Source organism: Sturnira hondurensis, unplaced genomic scaffold (genome assembly GCF_014824575.4).
Source record: "Sturnira hondurensis isolate 20B ecotype Veracruz unplaced genomic scaffold, ASM1482457v3 Scaffold0009935, whole genome shotgun sequence".
Lineage (NCBI taxonomy): Eukaryota > Metazoa > Chordata > Mammalia > Chiroptera > Phyllostomidae > Sturnira > Sturnira hondurensis.
Window position 1 is genome coordinate 3,736,736 of NW_028082566.1, and position 23,015 is coordinate 3,759,750.

At 36.8% G+C, this 23,015-nt stretch overlaps 1 protein-coding gene across 2 annotated transcripts in view; it reads left to right on the forward strand.

Moving 5' to 3' along the window:
- CPNE8 (copine 8) overlaps positions 1–23,015 on the forward strand; it is a 178,683-nt gene that overhangs the window by 115,017 nt on the left and 40,651 nt on the right. For both annotated transcript variants that reach the window (XM_037058176.1, XM_037058175.1), the window contains exons 11-14: positions 6,407–6,482; positions 9,619–9,672; positions 10,940–11,001; positions 22,332–22,378. In XM_037058176.1, coding sequence (XP_036914071.1) covers positions 6,407–6,482; positions 9,619–9,672; positions 10,940–11,001; positions 22,332–22,378 — 239 coding nt within the window. The remainder of the gene's footprint in view (positions 1–6,406; positions 6,483–9,618; positions 9,673–10,939; positions 11,002–22,331; positions 22,379–23,015) is intronic.

The following is a 23,015-nucleotide window of genomic DNA, read 5'->3' on the forward strand; positions in this document are numbered from 1 at the left end:
TTATTAACATCAGGGATGTAGTAAATTTATTTCCGAAAAGTGGGGGATATATTAGTTTATATAAATTGACTGTTTTAAGAAAAATAGACAATTTTTTCTTAATGCTATATATTATTAATTAATCTTCAAAATCTAGAAGAGACAAGTGCCCCATTTACTCTTTCTGAATCCAACTGCTCATTTATTTGGGTGGGGAAAAGGCTGCATAAATTCTGTCTACTAAATAGCACTAAGGAGAGGTCTACCAAAAGGCAAGTCAGAGTTCATCCTGAGTCTTTTTTTCTGCTTTTTCAGAAATGTGTGAATATTTAAACCCGACAGTATTCACTTCCATTGTGTCAGTTTTTTGTAGGTGCAAATGCTGGACAGATGGTCTTCATGGTTTTCATGAAAACTTAAAGGGATAAGTAATGAGTAGGAATGTCACTTCCCTAGAAAAACTGAGGCCACCGTGCTCACCTTTGATTAGTACAGGCAGTTGGTATCTACAGTCTCGTAGGTGAATTTCTCTCAGTGAGTGAGGTTCAACCAGATCGTGAGGAATCATTCCCTTGAGTGCTTTGGATTCTAGAGAGATGAAGAATCACATGTCAGAAAATGTTAATGGACCTTTTTTTTCCCCCCTAACTCGGTCACTAGAGCATGGCTGTCCCAGCAGGTTCTCGTTTCTCATCTTGTTTTGCCTTGTTTGTCTCTTTCTTCCCCTCCCCCATCACTCTTTCTTTTTCTTTCTCACTATGAGTTGATGTCTCTAATATTAAGAACTCATTTGGGCAGTGACCAATAGAAACTCAATAGGTAATTTCTATGACCTATTATTTAAAGCCAGACCTGCTTGAAGCAATGTAACTCTCTTCATAAAGTGGCTGGAGTTGAGGATATTATCATTCAGATGTCTCGATTTGGAAAGGGATAAACAGCTACATTCAAGATATTTCACACTTGAAGATCCATGGTTACCTCACTGTGTCCCACACTGAACCCCCTTTTCAATATGACCTTTGTCCCCAAACCAGCATGTTTTCTCCTCTTAACCCACCATTTTCAGGAAGATCCGTATTTAGCGGTATTACATACTTATGTAATATGTGATTATATATTACAGATAGATAGCTCATCTACAACTTCTCTAGTCATGTAATATTGGAATCTGGGTATCAGTAAACGTTTTTTATTATTATAGTCCTCAGACATCTATAAAGACAAAAGTAGTGAGGATAGTTTAATGAATGCCGTATCAGGGACTATGATACTCCTTGTACTCTTGTATCTTCCTGAGCCTTAGAACTGTGCCTAGCACAAAGCAGGTACTTTATACAAGTTTGCTCAAGTGGATTGCCAGTTTATTAACTTTATTTCCTCCTTTAGAAATAAGAACTTTGTGTAACTACAGTATTTGGAACCCCTCACCTGCTTTTTTTGTTCAAAAATGAACTTGTTGGAGACCTGTGGCTACAGAAAATAATAAAATCTTTTTTGAAATGGGACCATGCGGGCATTTTCTGAAAATGTTATACTTGTTGAATAGAGAAGGACTTATAACAGGCTTTTTTTTCTCTACTAAGAGTGTATCTTTTATTACAGTTTGAGATCATAGCTATTGGAAGGTACTTAACCCTAGAGTTTAAATGCCTCTAAGGAAATGGGAAAAAAATACATACATCAAGACCAAATTAAATGCTAATGAAATGTGGAAGCATGTTTTCTATTTAGAACTTAAAAAAAAACTTTTTACATATAAAAGTTTCATATAAAAAGGTAGGATGGGAGTTAAGAGCATTGAGCTGGTGGGGGAAGTGGTCTTTGCCCTAGAACTCCACAACCCAGTCTTTCCCGGGCTGTCTCTGACACCCAGAGTCTACCCAGAATCCTTGAGAGCCCTTCAAGAAAGTCTGCACCAAGGGCCCTCACTGGTGGCAACCAACAGACTTCCCCTCGGGGCATGAGCTTGGCAGGGCTGGGCCACAGGAGGATGAGGCTAGTACATTCCCTCAGGCCAATGCCTTATAAATGGAGTGTTGACCCAAGAAAGATCATGTCTGTGAGCAGTGTGGGTGAGGGACTTACCACAGGGACTTTAGTGGCTGTTTCTTTAGCCTTTTCTCAAAGCCACAGAACCTTCTAACCTGCCCTCCCTCTGCTGCACCCCAGGGTAAGTGGCTGAGAAGATTTGGTGTATTGCTTTTTTAAGAGGGTGCTTGGGTTTTTAGAAGACCTCCATCTTTCCCTTGTAGATGGAATCCTGCTAATTTTCACAGCCAGATGTTATTTGGGTTCTTCTTCCTGGCTTTAGCACTCTGGGATGGGGAGCCCAGCCTGGGGATGAATCCACTTGCTCCTCAGAGAGAACTTTGCTGCTGAGATATCCCTCCAGATTCTCAGCAGCAGTATGTGGGTTTGGGGCAAGCCCTTTCTGCATCTCTTGTTGTGGCTTCTTCTGTAAACCCTTGGTTATAAGACCTCCATTCAGCTAGTCTTCAGCTGGTTATTCAGGTTGATTGTTCTGTAGTTTAGTTGTAATTCTGATTTGGTCCTGGGAGGAAGTGAGTTTTACCTGCCACTCGGCTGCCATCTTGGATCTCCTCCTGGGCACATTTGTTGGATAGAGAGTGCCCTGCAGGTTTCAGATGTAAATGTGAATACATGTAATATCCATTGTTCTCACTATTTACAGATTATAGAAATGATTGTAAATTTTAACAATTTAACCACGTAAACAAGGCTTTTTAGGGCAAAACAACTAGCTATCGTAGTAATCATTTTGCTTTAAATATATTTTTAAATTTATTTCCTTAGATTTGAAATCATATACATATTATAAAAATTCTGGGAAAAAATTAGAGATGTAAACAGATGCAAAACAGATAAGTAGTCATGGAGTAAACTTTATAAATGCAGCCAGAGGGCTTGAGAATTATAACATAGAAAATTATTTTAGTTGTCAATTAAGTCACAGGAAATAGCAAAACAGCATTAATGAATCAAAAGGAAGTTGTGATTTATTATTAAAGTCTATTTGTCATATTTCTCTGTATAGTAAAAATTGTTTCAATATTATGCTATCAAAAATCATGAACAGAGTATGATAGCAAATTTAATTTTTCTCCTTTTACTCTTAATAAAATCTAGGAATAATTTGCAATGGGGAAAAGATATTTATAAGAATAAATAAGTGAAAACCATGTTTGATACTTTTTTTAAAAGTACTTATTTATAATTTAATATACAGTTTTTAAAGTAGGACAGGTAATGAAGGAAACTAAAAATTTACAATATTTTCAGAAGTCTATAACAAAATTGTTCCAAGAATCTCTCGCTTCGCCACCCAAACTCTATGACTTATTCTGGAGACAAGGCACCTTATTTCTAAGATTGGCTATTTTATTTTTGTGTACTTACTGCCTTATGTTTATGGTTTTTTAACAAATTGTCACTTCTTGATTATCCATTTCCCAGGAAATGGATCTGAATAGAAACAATGATGTGCTTTTTTTTTAGTTTCACAAAAATGTCTTAGACGCTGAAAAGCAATTTGTGACTCACTTAATACATTTTCTCCTCTACATCTCAAGAATAGCACTGCATTTGTATGAAATGCAAATTCAGTGTTTTATTCAAAATAACCTTGAATAAGACTCAGTATGCTGTGGTTGGGGAGGCAAGCATTTTATTCATTTTAAAATTTATTTATGACTATTCTTAAAAGGACCCAAGGCAGTTTATAATAAAATATGATAAGCTTATTGTATAAAGCATATAGTAAGACATGGTGAACTAAACTATGTTAGATCTGCCCTGGCTGGTGTGGCTCAGTGGATTGAGTACTGGCCTGAGAACCAAAGGGTTGCCAGTTCGATTTCCTGTCAGGGTATGTGCCTGCATTGTGGGCCAGGTGCCCAGCTGGGGGTGTGCAAGAGGCAACCGTGTATCTCTCACACATTGAGGTGTCTCTCCCTCTCTGCTTCCCTTACCCTCTCTCTCTAAAAAAGTAAATAAATAAAATCTTACAAAAAATAAACTATGTGATGAAATTGAAGCAAAGGGAAAAGGAATGGTGAGCTATCTATCTGAAAAATCTGTGGGGAACAGTGGTACCTTGTAAAGACGTATCCTTCTAAAAATGGGCCACAAATTTGGCCTAAGTCTCTGCTGGGAGGAAAAATCCCCATTTCTTGATAAACAGGGTCTTTCAGAACAGAAACACAAATAAGAAGCACAGATCCTAGCACTGAAAATTGTACCCCATTGTTCATCACTAACTTCTGTAGAAAACCAAATCTTACCAGAACAAAACGGAACCAAATATCAAAGAACTGCTTCTTAGGAAGTTCCACAGTGACTTCGACATGGACAATTCAGTGTTCAGTTTGGTAAACCTGACCACTTGCAGTTGGGTCTAGATTTGCTACTCTATTAGACTGACTTTATCCAGATGGATGTATTATTTGGGACTTGATTGAGTCATTGCATTTACCTGAGAACAGAAAATATTGCTCATCTCTACCAAGTTTTTGATTAATGTTGAGTGGCAGGGATTTAATGTTGACAATAAGAACTGAATGTAAACAAGTAACCAAATGGGGGCAGGATTTGCACAAAGAACTACCATAAGGCCTTAAGTGATCCAGGCATTATTTTTAGGGCCTCCATATTAAATTCCCACCATTACTGTGGTGATCTCTAGTTACATAGGGCTTATTCATACTTATCAATATCAAAGTGTTTGTTTGAAGTGCTATAAATAGAACCCCTTTCTCAGAGATTATTACTTAAGATATCAGAAACACACTCGGCAATGGAGGAGAAAGGTTCTAAACAGAATCTCTGTAACTCAAGTTTTTAAGACCTGGAGTGAAAGGTATCACAAGCTTTAGTTTGCATTTCTGAAGGTCAAAGAGAATTATTTTTAAGAAATGTGTGGTTCCAAAGTACAGTTTTATAATTTTCCTCATATAATATGAAAAGGTGAGTGCTAGAGGAAAAACCAGTTATCGCAGTGTTTGATTGTATTTTCCTTTACCCACTTTCATGTGAATACATATACTCCTGAAAATTAAATATCGGAAGGTCGAGGTGATACTGGTGTAAAGAGAAATGCCTTGTATGGAATACTGTGATATATGTGTGAGGTCTTTGAGATAGGGAGAACTGGGAAGTTAGATATCTATCTAAAGGGCTGTACTTTAAATACAGTCCTTTATTTTATTTTTATTATTAAATTCAATTCTTTATTATTATTTTGAAATGATTTTTAAAGAAATTATTCCAATTGCAAAAGTTCTAGTTAAATGAAATGACAGCTAGATTTTTCTTCCACATTTCTCAATTTATAAGTCATTTTTGTTGGCTAGGCAACTCCTCACTGGTCATTCACTGGTCATTCATCAGGTCTACGGGTGGTTTATGGATTTTAGTGATTGACAGCTAAGCATTAAACTGACGTGGGGGTTTGGGGAAACGCCCATTTTTATAGTAATGAACAGCTTGCATTTGCAAAGCAAATGGGCTAATCTTAAATTCCATGATAAAAATAGCAGCAAGATCTCTTATGTTTGTTATAGGACTCCAGCTCCTACAATCTTTATCTTCTTCCTTTTGAGGAATTAACATTTCACCATGCCACTAAATAGCAGCATCTCACCCTTATTTCTCAGCAGTGTGCGTTCAGCCTGGTGTGGACCATCAAATTAGCACAGAGTAATGGAATATGGGTCCCCTCTAAACTGATGAATGCATCACCTGTTTGACAGTTGTGTGGGTCGGTCTCTGTTATCAGGCTGATAAACATTTTATGGTGGGAGCCAACGCACGCTTCCATAATCTTTTCCCTCCCATTCAAACTGCGAAGGCACCTGTAGAAGACCTGGTCTTTGAGAAGATAGTGGCGATTGCTTTAAAAAGGTGAAGAAATGTTGGTATTGGCAATGTACTTTTAAATTATTCATATTGAATATCAGGCTTGGTGACTTATCCATGTTAATAGACGGGATAACATTTTAAAAATCCTATTACATCCCAATCGGAGGGAAGTTTGGTGATTGTGTACTGTGATTATTGATATGGGTAATAAAAAAGTTTTGAGGGTCTTAAACTTTCATCCTAACAAGCAGTTAATCAATTGGACAGTGTAGGAGATCAAATGTTTTTGAGATGTGAATTGTTAAAGCTAACATACCTGTTTGAAATATTAATATTTAAATGGGAATGAAATGCAATTTTTGAGTATACTAAGTTTTGGGTTAAAGAACAATGAAATTATGCATCAGCATCTTTTAAATATAATTTAAGCTATCCTTATAACAATATCAAGCATGTTTTTTATGATTAAACTATATATTTCTAAAAATATATATACTTGACAAATATATGGAAACTAATACTATCCGTTTTATCCCCTTAATTTCAGTCACGATTTCATTGGAGAATTTACAACAAGCTATAGGGAACTTTCTAGAGGGCAATCACAATTCAATGTATATGAGGTAAGAGGAATCATTTTATTACTTTCTTCTGGAATAAATATGTTTATGCTTTAAAAATATAGATTATGAAAAGGATAATTGTCAAAGGTTAATGTAGTACCCATGTATATAATCATCTTTAAACTTATTGAGCAGACTTGTTTCTAAGGTTAAATGATATTCTCTTCAAGTCATGTGGTCTTTTAAATCTATTTTATGACATTTAAAATTCTTGCCTATGTAACTTTCTCTTATTTTTAAAAAATGCAATAGATGCATATTTTTCCCCTTAAGCTTTCCACTTTGTTTTGCCTTCCTACCGACCTCTTCCTTAAGCCCTTTTTAATGAAAAGAGTAAAATATGAATTTTAGTTGTGTCAACATGGTATTATAAAATGACTGTGATCTCCTTAGTGAGTTTGTGCACATTTACTGTTGTGTAGATGAAGACTGAGGGAATGACAAAGTATGACTCAGTCGTTAAAGAAATCCAAGTTATTAGAGCAAGCGTACCAGTTATTTCTGCCTAACGGTACCTTGCCAGTTAACTACCAGATATGTGTTGAGCATATGGTATGTTTCAGCCACTTAACTCTTGGTCTATATTATCTGTGTATTCTTTCTATTTTTAAATTTAATATACAGGGATAGCAGATGAATATATCTCAGTATTTGGTCAATAACAGTAACTATTTCCCTGCCAAATTGATACTAAAATTGACTTTTTTGAAGAGTGGAGAAATCACTTTCTACTTCCTTCTTACAAGCCTGAATACCTTGTATTATATGTATTCATTCATGCATTAATTTATAAATAAAATGTTTATTACATGGCTTCTATAGTCCCACTCTGTGTCAGGTCCTGGGGATACAGAGATGAATAAAAATTACAGTGTTAATGGGCAATACAAGCACAAGGAATAGGATTAGTGCATTTTGGAAAATGCTATAAATAATAGCATACTCAGTGGACTATGAGATATTTGGGTAGGGGAAAAACTCAACCCAAAAAGTCTTCCCAGTGAAGGACAAAGATTGAGTAATAGAACAGTTTTTCTACCTGGGTCTTCCAAGGAAGAACTGTGAAGGCTCTAATCGGACGATGAAATTAGTATCAGATAAGTTGTGTTTACAACGATGCCTGTTTTCTCCTCTGGCCTCAAAGTGGGGGAGGAATGACACATGTATCAGCCCTCCTTGTACTTCGGATTCACCTGCTGCTAGTCACCACATAATCCTCCACGGATCACCACTCTGTGTACGTTGGTGCACTGCTTCGTATATGCTCTACCAGTGTGAAACTCTGACTTGGCGATCACTTGCTGTTTCAACAGACTTGTCGTCAGCCAGAAATTAAGAATTAAGACTTCCTCAGGTCTTCCCTGGCCATGCATAGAGATCTACACATGTATTTGACCTTCTAGATTCCCAGATTTTTTTAAAATAGATGACTGAGCTTTTAAAAGCCTAGGCCAGTTTTGGCAGGTAAAGCTTTTGCCTGATTCCTAGGACGACAGCATTACCTCTAGAATTGCAGTCATACTGGGTTGCAGCTTGTTTGGGGTCTATTGCTAAGTCTGCAGTGGGGTCTTTGGTCGGTGTGCTTTTTACCATGGACTCGGTTGGACATGGATTCTACCTGGTCCCTAGGTGCATGAGACTGGCTCTAGTATCTTGTTTGGTGAGGTGGTTCTGGTCTAAGGCTCCTCTGTAGGGTGCACAGTTGGGTGTTCAGTAGCTGACCTGTTATTAGGTGTGGCTCCTGTCAGGTCCCTGGGAGGACTCCCCGCTGAGTAGGCAGGACTGGTCCTGGATCATGCTTAAGAGGACCTGGAACAAAGCCCCGTGGCTATTTCAGGTTCCATAGCCGAGACAGGTCCATGTCCTGTCTCTGGAGGCACAGATGAGATTGTCTCCCGTGGAGCCACTGGGTGGGCTGGACTACTTCCTGACTAACACTGCAGGGGCTATAGCCAAATACAGCAATATTTCAGGATCTCCAGAGGTGCAGACCTGAGTGTGTCCTGATGGGTCTCTATGCCAGCAAGACTGCTCAGATCAGAGTCTGTGCCTGGGTGGGTCTGGGAATGAGGGCGAGGCCTTAAAGATCTATGGGTTTGCAGAGAGGATGGCTTCCACCTGGGACCCCAGATCCACAGGACTGTTGATGGACTGAAGCTGTGAGGGGACTGGACCCAAGTAAAGGGCCCAGGGAAGGACCCTGTCAGGATCTGCAAGAGTGCAGTGGAATGCAGGGTGGCGGGGGGAGATCTGATGCCAGCCAGCCTTCGGATTCTTTCTTAATCTTTATGTCTTTTCTCTCTGTCTGGCCAACCTCAGCCAATTGTATTTTCCCTCTCTTTAGAATGTTGCATTTATGTTTCTTTTCATTGGAGCCCTAGTTTTCTAGTAACTTCTAGTTCAAATAACACTCATAATTCTTTCATCCTTATCTTCCAATCAAAATGCTTCTTTTATATTTTGGATTGAAATGTGCTGAAAGATCCTGTCTTAAGGCACTTACATGTTTGATTGACCCTACTAGATTGGCAGGCCTCAGTCATCTTTATTCCCTGTGTCCTCCAGAGTCTTGGACAGTGTAGAGATGCAGTAACATTTTGTCTTGGCACCAACAGCCCAAAGTTGAGTCTTCTGTCCACAAACCACACCTTTACCAATTATTATGCAGCCTGGGTGTCTGGTGGAAATTATGACCAGAATAAAGCATTAGAGTCAAGAGAACCCTGATATATTTGTGTATTTGAGTGATTTGCTATGCTAGTGTATTTAATCAAATGAAAAATTATCTTTTGACTATATACTTTTCTTTTACAACTTACTTTTTTTTTCTACAAGGCAATCATGGTTTAGAACCTTGGGTATTAAAAGTCTTTCTCATATCGAGAGCTGCAGATGAGTAAGGGCAATCGATGTGTGAAGTGATTGAGAACACTAATGAAAAAATGTTTTTAAAGATGAATATCCTTAGTAACTATATTGCAGAGAAATTTTGGCTACCTGATTGTGCAGGAGTCATATTAAAGGCATTTGTAAACGAAGCAGTACATAAGAGGTAAAGGCAGCAAGCTGAATTGCACGTTGTGAAGTAATTTTAGTTATCAAACCTAACACCCTGTCATTGTTTTATCTTTTTAAGGTGGTGAATCCCAAAAAGAAAGTAAAAAAGAAAAAATATGTCAATTCGGGAACAGTAAGTCAAATATTATGTTATTCATTAAGAATACAAATAAGTAATAAATAAATACCATTTTTTATCAGAATGGAGGTAACTCGAGACTGAGCTGTTTCATTTAGAATTTTAATGTGAATGTATATAATAGAGAAATAAACTTGCTATCAGAGTATTTGTAATGGAGAACACCTTAGGGAGGCCATGACCTGCTTTGTGCAGGCTGCTTCAGGGTTGTAAGGGTTTCTGAGGGAAGCTGAAGTTTTGTTCGGAATCCTTCGTTCATTGGAACCACACTGGAGAGAATCAGGCGGACCTGAAAGGGTCTGAGTGGCAGCACTGGATACTGCTATGTGCTATTATATTCTGTACGTGGCACACTACATTATTGTGGCCCATTTTATGGCCTGTGAAAGTACTTGTGTATGGTGCATTAAAATTTGCAACTCTGTGGGGAGGCTAAACTAAATCAGGACAGGAAGGGGCAAAATGAGAGCAACTTAAAATTGTGAAAACTCAAAATCATCTTACTTTGATGAAAAATACACTGGAGATTTTATCCTAGGGTTTATTCTCCTTGGGAAAAGCAAAATCTACATTTTCTCAAACTTTCCTTTTAAAGATTTCTATAAAGCGAGACACTTAAAATATTAGACGGCTTCATCATGCGACCATGACAAAAACACCATTTCCCCTGATACAGCGTGGCTCATTGATTTTGATTTTTTAGTTTTTGACTGTTTTCCAATTCTCTTTCATCGTTTCTTTTATCTTAAATGGGAAGTAACACAGTGTCCTTGTAGGTCATTTTTATGCTGTTCTTTAAAGGAAGTAAAATGGTTCCAGAAATGAATTCATTAGAAACTTTTGGCCCTTTTCCTTCTGATAATTTTTTTTTTAAAGATTTTATTTATTTATTTATCTTCAGAGGGGAAGGAGAGAGGGAGAGAAACATCAATGTACGGTTGCCTTTTGTGCGTCCCCTGCTGGTAGTTAGCCTGCAAGGAACCGGCCTGCAACCCAGGCATGTGCCCTGACTGGGAATCGAACCACGATCGTCTGGTTCGCAGGCCCGCGCTCCATCCACTGAGCTATGCCAGCCAGGGCCTCCTTCTGATAATTTTAAATGTAAGAACCATCAGTCCTGCAGATTTTAATAAAGAATAATATCTTTGATTTTGAAATGCTAGGATGTATGATTTTCTCTCTAATAGTTAGAAAAAAGTCCATTTGGGGTTGTAAGTAGTACTAGAAGGTAATTCTGCCTTGTTTTCTTTTTCTGTTCCAGGTAACCTTGCTCTCTTTCTTGGTAGAAACAGAAGTTTCATTCCTTGACTACATTAAAGGAGGGTAAGTAATTCTCTGAGATTGTTTCATTGCCTAAGCATTTCTTTCCATGTGTGGGGCGAGTACTACCACGAGGTAATGAGCAACTGAAATAAAGACCTTTGTTACATTTTCCAGACAAACCGGTTGCACTGTTTTTTCAGGCCTATAAGATAAATTTTTATACCAAGAGCTATTTCTCTGGGGGGAAATTGTGACTTTTTGTTTCTTGATAGATTTCCTGTCACATTTTTTTTTACTTGTTTTAGACATTTTAAGCCTTGTGGGTTTTCTGCTCTTATTAAGAAATATCTACACCTATGTCAGTGATTTTCAATCTTTTTTATCTCATGGGGCACATACGCTAATTGTTTGGGACACCAAAAAATATAAGATATTATTGTCAATCTGCAAAAAAATAGGTATGATTTTGATTCATACCAGATGGCTATTGTCATGTTGGCTATTGTCATTTTTAATTTGACAATCTAAGAGAAACAGGTCGGTGTCCCTGACTAAATAGTCAGGCATTGCATGTCTTGAAAATTCTTCTGGCACAGTGGCTGAAATTTGCTGCTCTAAGTAGATAAATGCACTGCAGTGGTGGAAAATCATATTAAAAACAAACACATAATTACATAAAATTTCTGAATAATAGCAAAATAGAATATAATGAGTTGCACTCATTTCAGATAAGAATTAATTATTATAATTGGCAAGTAATTATGTAATAGTTTCAATAATGGCTATTAACTCCCTTCAAAGCAACATGTCAGAATTCCTAGTTCTCGCAACTAAAAAAATAATTCTGAACGCTGTTAAACACCTTGGTAACATTTAGTGTTCCTCACAGTAAATTTTTTTTTCAAAAGCCATACAGTACTTTCCTTTTATTTTATTTTCAGGTTTGGAAAAATATTATGACTCCCAAATTTTAAACATAAATGTCTATATTTGTTTCACATTCTAAACATAAAATGTAAAATGAAAAAAAAATAGGTAAAAATGAAAATAACAGTATGAAACTGGATCCCTTGTAATCATACTCTCTAGAGATGATTACTATTCAAAATTTATTCTCAAACACACATTCTTTTTGTGACAATGGGATCACACTGTGTGCAATATTCTATAATATATATTTTATACATTAACTATATCATCTATATATATTTCTAATACTTTGGGGTACAATCAAGCAAGCAACCCAAAATAGTATTTTGGAAGTTGTATGAGCATATTTAAAGATTTGTCATCAAGGTTAGCTTTTTTGAAGAAATGATCCAGAATATTTCCAAATAAGTATATTTCAGAAGCTATTAGAACTAAGTACTGAATTCAGTTTTATTTTTATAATAAATTGCAGTAACTACTCACTTTTAACTTAAAATATCAAGGTATCAGTATCTGTTACTTGGATTTGTGGATTGTTTTGTTGCTGACTTGGGTTAGCATCATTGTTGTTAATTTTTATGGCATCGATTCAGGGACTTACACCACAGCCTTTCTAGTCTAGGAAGAACCATTGTTGACTTATACTAATTTATGCTGAATCTTAATTGACCAGTAAGGTACTGATCTTCAGAAAAGATGAAAATTCTTCATATAAAATGTGAGTAAGAGCAATTAAATTGGTACTCTGGCCAGCTCTGGGCCATTTAAAATAAAGTTAGTTGAGATTTTCCTGTGTCGATTTGGTTCCCTACATTAATTTTTTTAAATTTAATTTATTTATCTTTAGAGGGGAAGGGAAGGAGAAGGGGAGAGAAATATCAATGCATGGTTCCCTCTCATGTGTCCCCTGCCAGGAACCGGCCTGCAACCCAGGCATGTGCCCTGACTGGGAATCGAACCGTGATCCTCTGGTTCGCAGGCCTGCACTCAATCCACTGAGCTACACCAGCCAGGCCCCTACATTAATTTTATAAACCATTTCCAAAACACTACATGTGTGGGAAAATGAGCAAAACAGAGGCAAAACAGGTGACTAATGTGGAATAGGCAGGGCTAACAGACCATGGTTAAACTCTTAGAAATTCTTGAATTGCACTTTAAAATTTCATCTTTCTTCTCGTTTCATCTCACAAAAAAATAATAGAATGGAAATTTATAAAAATGTTTTCTCCTGAATCCAAGTAGAAATTATGCAGAGTTAAGAATGAAGACATTGAAATACTAAACAAGTCTGTTTTCATAGTCCTTTAATATCTTTCCTTTCAAAGGAACATGGTTACAGGCCCACTTTTTAGTGTTGCATATTCTAGGATTGCATTATTTTAGTCATTATTGAGGCAGGTATTTACATGAAAATATAACCTTGATTGTGAGATCATTTGTTAGCTTGTTACTTTTCATTCACTGTCTGAGCTCCTAGAACACTGTGCTGAGCTGTAGTCGCCAGGTTTATTAAGGGTTCAGGTGCACAGTGAGCAGATGAGGCAAATGAGAGATGCATTCTAAATCAGCCAAGGTCCTGTTTTTATGCAAATGTTCTGTGAAATGGAAATTGGATACTTAGAACTTTTTTATTTAGGCCATAATATGCTTTTCTTGTAGTAGAAGATACATTTTATGACTTGAGTTAGTAAAGAGTTTTATTTTCTACATAGTAATATCCACAAAGAAGGTCTTACTATATATAATAATAAAACGTGATGGCCTCTTCTGGATGGTTGACCTTGGGGTAATTATTTTCTTATCATATTCTGCACATTTATTCCAGTATTTTTAACTTCTTTTTTATTAAGAAATAATTTTAAATATTAAGTGCCTGATATAACTGGCAACTAGAGATGTTTATTCAGTAATCAATTTATAGCATTGAATATTCCATAACCATTAAGAAGAACAATGTCAGATTCATTTAAAAGCACAGAATGTTTTGAAATATATGATATTCCTTTAGAGTAATGTTCATCATTACTATAATTATTATTGGTGAAGGACTTTTATTGACCTCTACAGATCTGTGAAATACTTTCATATTCCCACCAACTCACTTGGTAAGGTCAGAGGGCAGAACCTTAAATTTCCATTTGGTTTAGTCTGCCCTTCAGTCCTCTATGTGTCTTAAGTCTTCATGAAACTCTCCTTTCCACCACTAACATGACTGTGAACAAATATCTATAAAGTTTTCCATATCTCTTCCACTGGCAGGTGATGGGAGAAAACAGACCACAAATTCTGGTGCACACTGAGTCCCTCTAAGCTCCCAGGATTTCACATCAACACAAACCCTAGTCTATGCTTTTATCAGAAAATTGAGTGTGCTAGAAATTTGCAGATCCACAGATGGTCATTTTCTTCTTCTTCCTCTGAAGAAAACCCAAGCTCCCATCCAACTGGTCCTGATGAGCCATACAAATCCCTACCACTTACATCCAGCAGTTTCCCTGGGTGTCATTTTAATTGTCTATTTATATAATGTGTCATCTCAAAGAGACTGGCAATTTTTAAATATTTTTATGGAGCTAAACACAAAGTAGCCAATGTAAAAATATAAATTAATTAGAAAGCCATTTTTAAGCCAGACTATTTGCTCGTTACCCCAAATTTCTTAACATAATGCTTCATGAAGCATTATAAATAAATAGGACTTTAAAACAAAGAGTGCGACAATGCAGTGAACTGGATTACATGGCCCTATGTGTGTCTCTCTAAGACTTCGCCATCTTGTGACCTTTCTCTTCGCATGCCTCATACCACAATTACTCAACAAAACAGATGGGCCAAACTTTCTGGGATTAAAAAAATGCTTTTCTGTTGCTTCTGCCAGAAATAATCTCAGTTTCTCTCCATATTCAGGATTATAGTGACTTGGAGAAAGGCAAGATGGAGATTAGAAGCATCGAGTGCTTGTTTTCCTCACACTTTAGGAAAGGAGCATGAGAGAAGGTAGCAGGGAGGTTATAAGTGGCAGGTTCTGGGCAAGAATCAAAATAAGAGGTAAATGTCTGTCAAAGGTCAAGTTGATTGTAAAAATGTGGTTGCTGACTGTTGAGACAGTCCGTACATAGTCGGGGCCAGGAAGTTGGGCTCTGGCATTAACTCTGCCTCGTTGAAATCCCAGCTCTGCCTCCTGTTAGCATAGTGTGTTCCCTTTCTTTGAAACAGTACAAATAAGAATGCTCATCTCATAGGGAGGCTATGTGGATTAAATGGCATATAGTTAACCCTCAATAAATGCTACCTATCATTTGTATGAATAATTTGAATTTGTTTCAAGTTCCAATATGTCTTAACTCATTTGATCATCATAATATGGTAGGTGGTAAATGTCCTATTTATCAGAGACATGGAGAGAAAAGTGATATGTTCAAATTTACAAAGTCAATAAAGAGGACTAGTTCATTTTTTTTTTTTGTAGTTCCATTCGCTTTGCAAGAAGGCCAGAACATTTCTTTCTAGTCAATCTCAACACAAACCCTTGACCCCGAGTCTCACGTTTGTCTGAAGTTATTGATGAAAGATTTATATTCCACTTAAAAGAAGTGAAAAGTTTTAGGAGGGAAAAAGAAAAAAAGCTACCTACCTATTGTAAGCTATTTTTAAAGGCTAAAGTGGGCTTCTTGATACTGTTGATTTTATTATTTTTTCAGATGATACTCCTTATTTTAAACATGACTTGAATATCAGTAAGTCCTGTTATCATCAACAAGCTTCATAAGGATTTTTTCCGTAAAATACTTGAAGCCAGTGCCTTTGTTTTATAAAATTGGTGGCATTATATTGGATATGTTGCCCCAGGGAGCAGCGCATCTTGCTGGAACATGCAACGCTATAAGGTTTTTTCCCCCCTCAATCCAGTTTCTTATTTGAAAACTGAATAACGTGTCCAGGATTTTTTAATGGTGCTTCTTGTAGTGGCACCCAAGTGTTTTGCTGTCATCAAATCAGCGGAGAGCTAAACCCTGCCACACTGCATGGGGATAAATCTGAAAAAAATAAAACCATTCTGCCTTCTATAAGTACATTAACATAGAACATTATCATATTTAAACTCATCTAAACTAAGATTTGGAAAAGAAACTTTTATGAATATTAAGACTCTGAAACATTGCTTTGGTTGATTTCTGATTCTGATTTTTTAACATGCAAAAATGCATGCTTAAAAAGTTGGCGATGCCCAGTTATCTCCTTTAAGATTGCCAGCTCACGCTCTTTTTCAAGTGGGTTTTCACTGCTGTCCATTTCAAAGTCAAAGGAGACCAATGTATGTGCCATCAGCAGAACCAGTGTTGGTTTAGCCAAAATACCAACAATCTGTTTCGCATCAGGCAGTTTCTTAGTTATGTTTCATCATCCATGTGTGCACTTTCAGCCACATTATCTCTGAAATAGTGTCTCTTTGGTGAGCAATTGAAAGGTTGGGGGCTGGGGTGGGGGGAAGAGAAACAAAGACAAACAAATGAGGCTCAGTAAAGGGCAGGTTGTGGCAGGGTGGGAGAATTTATTACCAACATTGCTTGGTATTGCTGGTGTATGGTGATATTAGAATGTAGGTTGAGTATTAGAAGAATTACACTATTGTTTCTGTTCTCTACAGACACCCCCTACTGCCTATACTAGTTGGGAGTTCATTTCCCCATCATTGATACACCACTGACCAACACTGTTGAGTAAAATTTCCCTGGGCCAAGAGACCAGAGAAAGGGTCTGACAACTCCATTGCTGCAATAAGAGTTTATTAAGGGAGCTTACATAGAAGGGGCTTGTTGGGTGCTAGAAAGAGGAATGGATATCCTCCTGCTCCCACCCCCAGCCGCCGCCCATCCTGACCTGCATGTCACCTAAGCAGTAAGCCTCATGCTGGAGAAGGAATTCGTCGGTGAGCAGAGGGAGCGGGTGCTGGGAAGTACCTCTTCAAAGATAGATAACGTTTGAGGGCATCTTGCTCTGGAGGCTGAATTAATGGGTATTTGTAATTAGCCCAGAGAAGCTCTGCTGTACAGTCCACACCCAGGGATGAGTCAAGGTTCTGGGTTCATTCAGGAGTCAAAATGGTACATTAGCTTTAAGATAGAGTCACCTTTGTTTCTCTTTGGGAAGAATAATGAAAAAGAAATATACGTTAATGTAAAGAGAGATCTGTCTCTTCTGACCCAACAGAGAAAAGGATTAATAGGGACGGGGAGAGAATCACATGGATTGCTCAAGAGATTTTTCCTCTGGCATGTAGAGTATTTGTTATGTACAGGTAGTTCAGGGTTTTATTTCTAATAATTAGAGGACTCTTTCAAAGTGGCTATTACCTGTTATCATATGAGATAATTGGGACTCAGACACTTGGTAATTTTGCAAAGGAGTCAAAATAAACTAGCTATTTGTGATTCTGGGTTTCAAACTTCAATCTGTGATTCAAAAGTTCATAGTTTTTCTACCAGGCATTATTGCCTCCTTATTGTCAAAGTGATTTAGTAAGTGCATGTATTTTTGATTTGGCATCGATACTTTATTTATCTCAAATACAAGACATTTTCTAAACTAGTGGTTTGAAAAAGAAGTTGGACATCTTGCATACCTTCTTTGAGTTATTGAACTGTAAGACCTTGGGAAGTTGTACTTTGGAACACTCTTAGTCTGTTTTTTAAAAACCAAAACCAGAGCTCAATCTTCAAAGTCTGGAGAAAGCTCAAAGGGTTTTCAGTTTGTGACAACTAGTGGAATTAGCAAAGATCAAGATTATTAGTGTAAATAGTTGAAGATTCGCATCACTTGTCTCCAGTTTCTTTTTATGCTTCCCTTTGACATTTCATTGATCCCTCAGAAAACCGGAAGGTATAGAGGAATAGAAAGGAAAATAAGGCAGGGTTCAAAGCTTACCATTACTTAATGCAGAGGGGTTTTGTTGGAGGAGGTACCTAGATAACAGCTTCTGAAAGGTTGTGGAGTATTCGCAGTGCAGTGTGAAGTGGGGCATGTCTGCACCTCAGTGGCTGGTGTGAAGGCAGGAAATCTGACTTGGGAGGCTCAGGCTCTGAGAATATCCGAAAGCTCTCTGGTGGATCCAGACACTGAATAAGCATGGAACACTCCAGGTTTCAAAGAAGTACTCCAAAGTCAAGTCCTGCCAACCTTGCATCAGTAATGGTGATAAAAATCCTAACAGCTACTTCGGGAGTATCTGCTGAAGGAGGAATGTCTTTCTTGTCCCTACAACAATCCATGGAAGGTTTTATTGTCCTTAATTTTTTACAAGGGAGGTGCGAATAGGTTAAATAGCTTTCCCAAGATCACATTGCAGGTAGGGGAAAGTATTTATATTTGAATTTGCATCTCAAAGCCTGCCTTCATTCTAGCAGATCTCAGGTGTCAAGGGTGTAGTGAATCCTTTGAATAGTTTATGGGTATGGGAAGCAGGAATTGTGAAAAGATCCAGCATAAAAGGTGAACTACTTTTAAGAAAGAAAGAAAAGGTAAGACAGAAAGAGATTCAAGGTGAGCAAGGATTATGAAGCATTAGTATGGCTGATAGTGCGAGAGGCAAGAGAATGGGTTCAAGGGCGGGTTCTAGATCCGAAGTAGGAACTAGATTGCTTGTCCAGTGAATCAAGGCAAAAGCGTAGCTGTAGGGGCAGCAGAACACTAATGGGCGGGGGGGGGGGGGGGGGCCGNGGGGGGTGGGTGGGGGCGCATGGATACTGTATTGAGAGTGGGTGGGCATCTGAACTGCATTTATTGATTCCAGATTCCAGCAGTTTGTAGATCTAAATCTGCCTTTGTCAAGGTTAACTTAAAGAAGGATGGGGGAAAGTTCAGCTTTCATATTGATAACCTGAAGTTGATGCAACAGAACAGAATTTGAAATTGGGAAGAAAGTAATGCAGTCCTCCTGTACACTTCCATCACAATTATTAGTTCTCGAGAATGAATTTGTAATGGCAGTTGCAGATGGTATCAGTGTTGCAGGCAGTTAAGGCGGTATCACTCTGTGCGTGTTATGTGTGTGCACACATACGTGCAATGTTCTTTGATACGCACATATCTACTTGTTTCCTGTGGTTCTTTGCTTTAGTAGTTAAGTTTTCCATCGTGACATCTGCTGTGTCTGTCATTCACAGCTTTTGGACAGGTGGCAGAGTACAATAAGGACATTTTCTGAGTGTATATTTTAGCGCTACTAGGACATTATGAATTGGGAAATCTCGTGAGATGTTACTACCAACTCATGAAATATGGCAGGCGTGTCTTTTTTATACTCTAGAATATAATATAAATATAGAAGTAGTAAAACATAAAATGACAAAATGACAGCTACAGTAATACTTCCTAAGCAGAATATTTTGAGGGCTTACATGTGATAGTTTTGTAAATATTCTATCAGTCATCTCCTGTAATTCGTTGTTTTACTTTGATGCATGACTGATTTCTTTTTCTCTAACATTAAGCTTCAAGCAATATTCAGGAATGAAAAGGGGTAACAAGATTAATGATGAAAATGCTTAGTCTGGCTTACTTTTATGACACAAATAACTTATCACAGTCTTTAAGAAATCTGCCTTATTGCCTAAAGTTATCATTTTGCTAGCAACTTAATAACTTTTACTAATTTATTTCAAAAAACACTTGTTACGGTAAGTATACATTGTAATTTGAATAGTAGAACCTTGGAATTACTGGGAATAAATGAACTGTTGCCCAGTACATGCACAGTTGAGTTTTAAGTTGTGCTGTCAAATATGAATTCCATGATAAACTCCTGTGCTGTTTTCGTTTTGGTTTTTAATAGTAGAAAGCTGAAGTTGTAAGCTCTGCGAGTTTAAGAATGGGTTTGGTTTGCTCCTGTTTTCCCTTTATCATCCAACCACAACGCTTAACAACTGGAAGATGCTCAATAAATAATAGTTGATTTGTAGTTTTTTTAATGAAAAAATCCAAATGGTGTAATAAGTAGGTTAAGGGGCCATCACAACCTGAAATGAGTTTTATGGAATAAGCCATCATATTTTCCTTCTGATTTGAATACTACTGATTCAGAACAGGAAAGCAGTGAGATTCTTTCTGACATGCAGAATGGGACAAAAACTAATCAAATCTTTTTTTTTTTTGCAATTGACACCTAAAATCAAATCTTAAAATCAACCAGCCACCAGGTGTGCATTCCAGTGTGTGAAAAGCATTGTGCGGACACTGTTATAAAAGAGAATTGAATCAAGATAAGGTGTTTCTCCCTACAGCCTAAGGGAGATTGACCCAAAGACTCAACTCCTAAATTGATTTTTAAAATTGCTGAGATGTGTTCTTGAAGCTCACAGAGTTATTTTTCAATCCTAAGGAGGTGTTTATTCGAATAAATAACAAAAGCATTTAGATCAATAATTTTGTGATTGATGTTTTTGATAACATACTTAACAGCACAAATTTGCCCAAGCACAGGAATATATCCTGGCATCTTTATCATTAATAGTACCTGTGTAGTACCATTTTTAGGTTTGCAAAATAATAATCACTGTCTTTTATTGTGTTCTGATTGTAGCCAGGCAATTCACAGATAGGAAACTGTAGAAATAGAGTAGTATAGAGTTTATGAATATGGTCTTTCAGGTTAGATATAAATTCAAATTCTAATACTGTCATTTATTACTCAAGTGGAAAGTTATTAAATTTTGGGAGCATGTATTTTCTTATCTGTGAAAGATTAGTATTACCTTCTTTTCAAAATTATTGTGAAGTTAATTGATACAAGTTATGTAATGCACATTATATATAATGTGTATTACATACATATATAAACAGATAGAAATAATGGTTTATGTATTTTTTTTTCTGTCAGTCCTTGCTTAATTATTGTGTGCCAGACACCTTACCTCTGAGAGTTTTAAAACTTGGCTAATATCAGTAACTGGGTTGTTGGAATTCAAACCCAGTTTTTTTCAGACTCAAAAGCTATCCCTTTCTAATCCACCATACTTCCCCATATTACGGTTACTTCTGTCCCTATCAGCAGAATGACAAAGCAATATACTGATGGTGACAATATTTTCAGATCCTCAAAGGGATTTGCTATCTCAAAATGTTCTCCTGAATATATCTCTATATTCTTTTTTCTAAAAATGTTAATTCATTTTTGTTCATACTGGTTAGTGTATGTTCCAAATTAACCTATATCCGTAGCCTATAAACCTAATTTCTATTCTAAGAAAAAACTACATATAGCTATAAAGAGGAACTATATTAGTTTTTTACTAAATGTGAGGCATGACAGATCCATTCCTTAGGAAGAAAATGATTGAGTTTGTTTCAATACCTGGATAGTATTTAGAGTTATTCAGGCTTAATTTTTAAAGGCAGAAGGAAATATTACTATAGTTAATACTAAGAGAACTGCAAAGGACCCTCTGCTGTAATAGCTAACCATCATCACCATCATCATCACCATCACCATCACCACCATTTAAACAACAGTTCCAAACTTGAAACAATAAATCAATTGTGCAATGTGTCAAAAGAATTTGTTACTAAAAATAGTTGAAGGACTCCTATTTTCAAATGATATTTTTGTTTTGTTTGTTTAAATTTTAAATTAAAAATAGTTTTAAAGTTAGATTTGATTGCAGGCCATCCCAATAATGGAATCGCTGGCACATATTTATGTTTGTGTTCCTTACTTGGTAAGAAATAAAGGCTGAGTTACATATTGAAAGAGTCAGAGGTGTATCCAAAAGACTGAAGGTTTTACGCGAATGCCACCACTTTGGTTTCTACCAGAAAAAGGAAAGAAAAAATGTAACCCAGAAAAATCACTTTGGGTTAACTACGATGTGCTGCACGTATATGTGACCAACTTTATCTATATCAATATTGATCTATAGATACACATGCACACAGGAATGTAGTAACCAGCACGAGATCAATCGGCATTTGAAATACTTCTCTTTCGAGTGAAGCAGGAGAAAATCATGTGTTTTAAGATAGTTGGGAAAAAGTAGTTTAAGAACTGACATTACTAGAGATGATTTTATCTATGTCACACTTTTGAGGGCATAATAATTTCATATGGATGATGGGATAGTTTTGAAAGCAAATTAAGAATGAGTGCTGATGTTGGAGACTAACAAATCATTGTTAACAGTTTTACTTCTTCGTTATGAGCACCTTACTTAATTGTCGCACTCCCAAACAGGAGCGGTTTTGATTGCCGATGGCTTATGTTTTATTTTACAGTATATGATTGTATTTTACCAAGTTCTTACCTTTGAAAACTGCCTATCATTTGTTTTCCAATGTGTACTGTAACATAGTTCCCAGTAGTAATATTTATGAAAATTAGTTATGTTGAGAATATAACACAAATGGAAGTCAAACATTTTTAGAATTATTTAATTATTAATGATTTTTATTTACTTATATTCTAGAACACAAATCAATTTCACAGTGGCTATCGACTTTACAGCATCAAATGGTGAGTATTGTGAGTATCCCTTAGTAAAAATTATAAGCAAATAAGTGAGAAATAAATAATTTATTTTTGTGAGGCTTAGATATTTCTTCTACACTTTCATACTTTTGAAATGTTTTATATAAAATTCAGATATTCAGATAATTTTTTTATTGATTTGGGAGAGAAAGAAAGAGAAACATTGATTTGTCATTCCACTTATTTATGCTTTTACTGGTTGTTTCTTTTTTTAAAATTTTATTTATTTATCCTTAGAGGGGAAGGGAAGGAGAGAGGGAGAGAAATATCGATGTATGGTTGCCTCTTGTGCATCCCCTGCTGGGAACTGGCCTGCAACCCAGGCATGTGCCCTGACTGGGAATCAAACCACGATCCTCTGGTTCGCAGGCCCGCGCTCAATCCACTGAGCTATACCAGCCAGGGCCATTGGTTGTTTCCTTTATGTGCCCTGACTGGGTATTAAACCTGCAACCTTGCAGGTGAGGCAGTATCCTAACTGAGCTACCTGACCAACAGCTCAGATAATTTTTCTTTTTTTTGGTAACATTATGAATTAGTTCAGGGATACAAATGGCTACGAGAAATATAACAAAAGTACACAATCGTTGCATTCAAATTTATTAAATATCAAAACATGCTC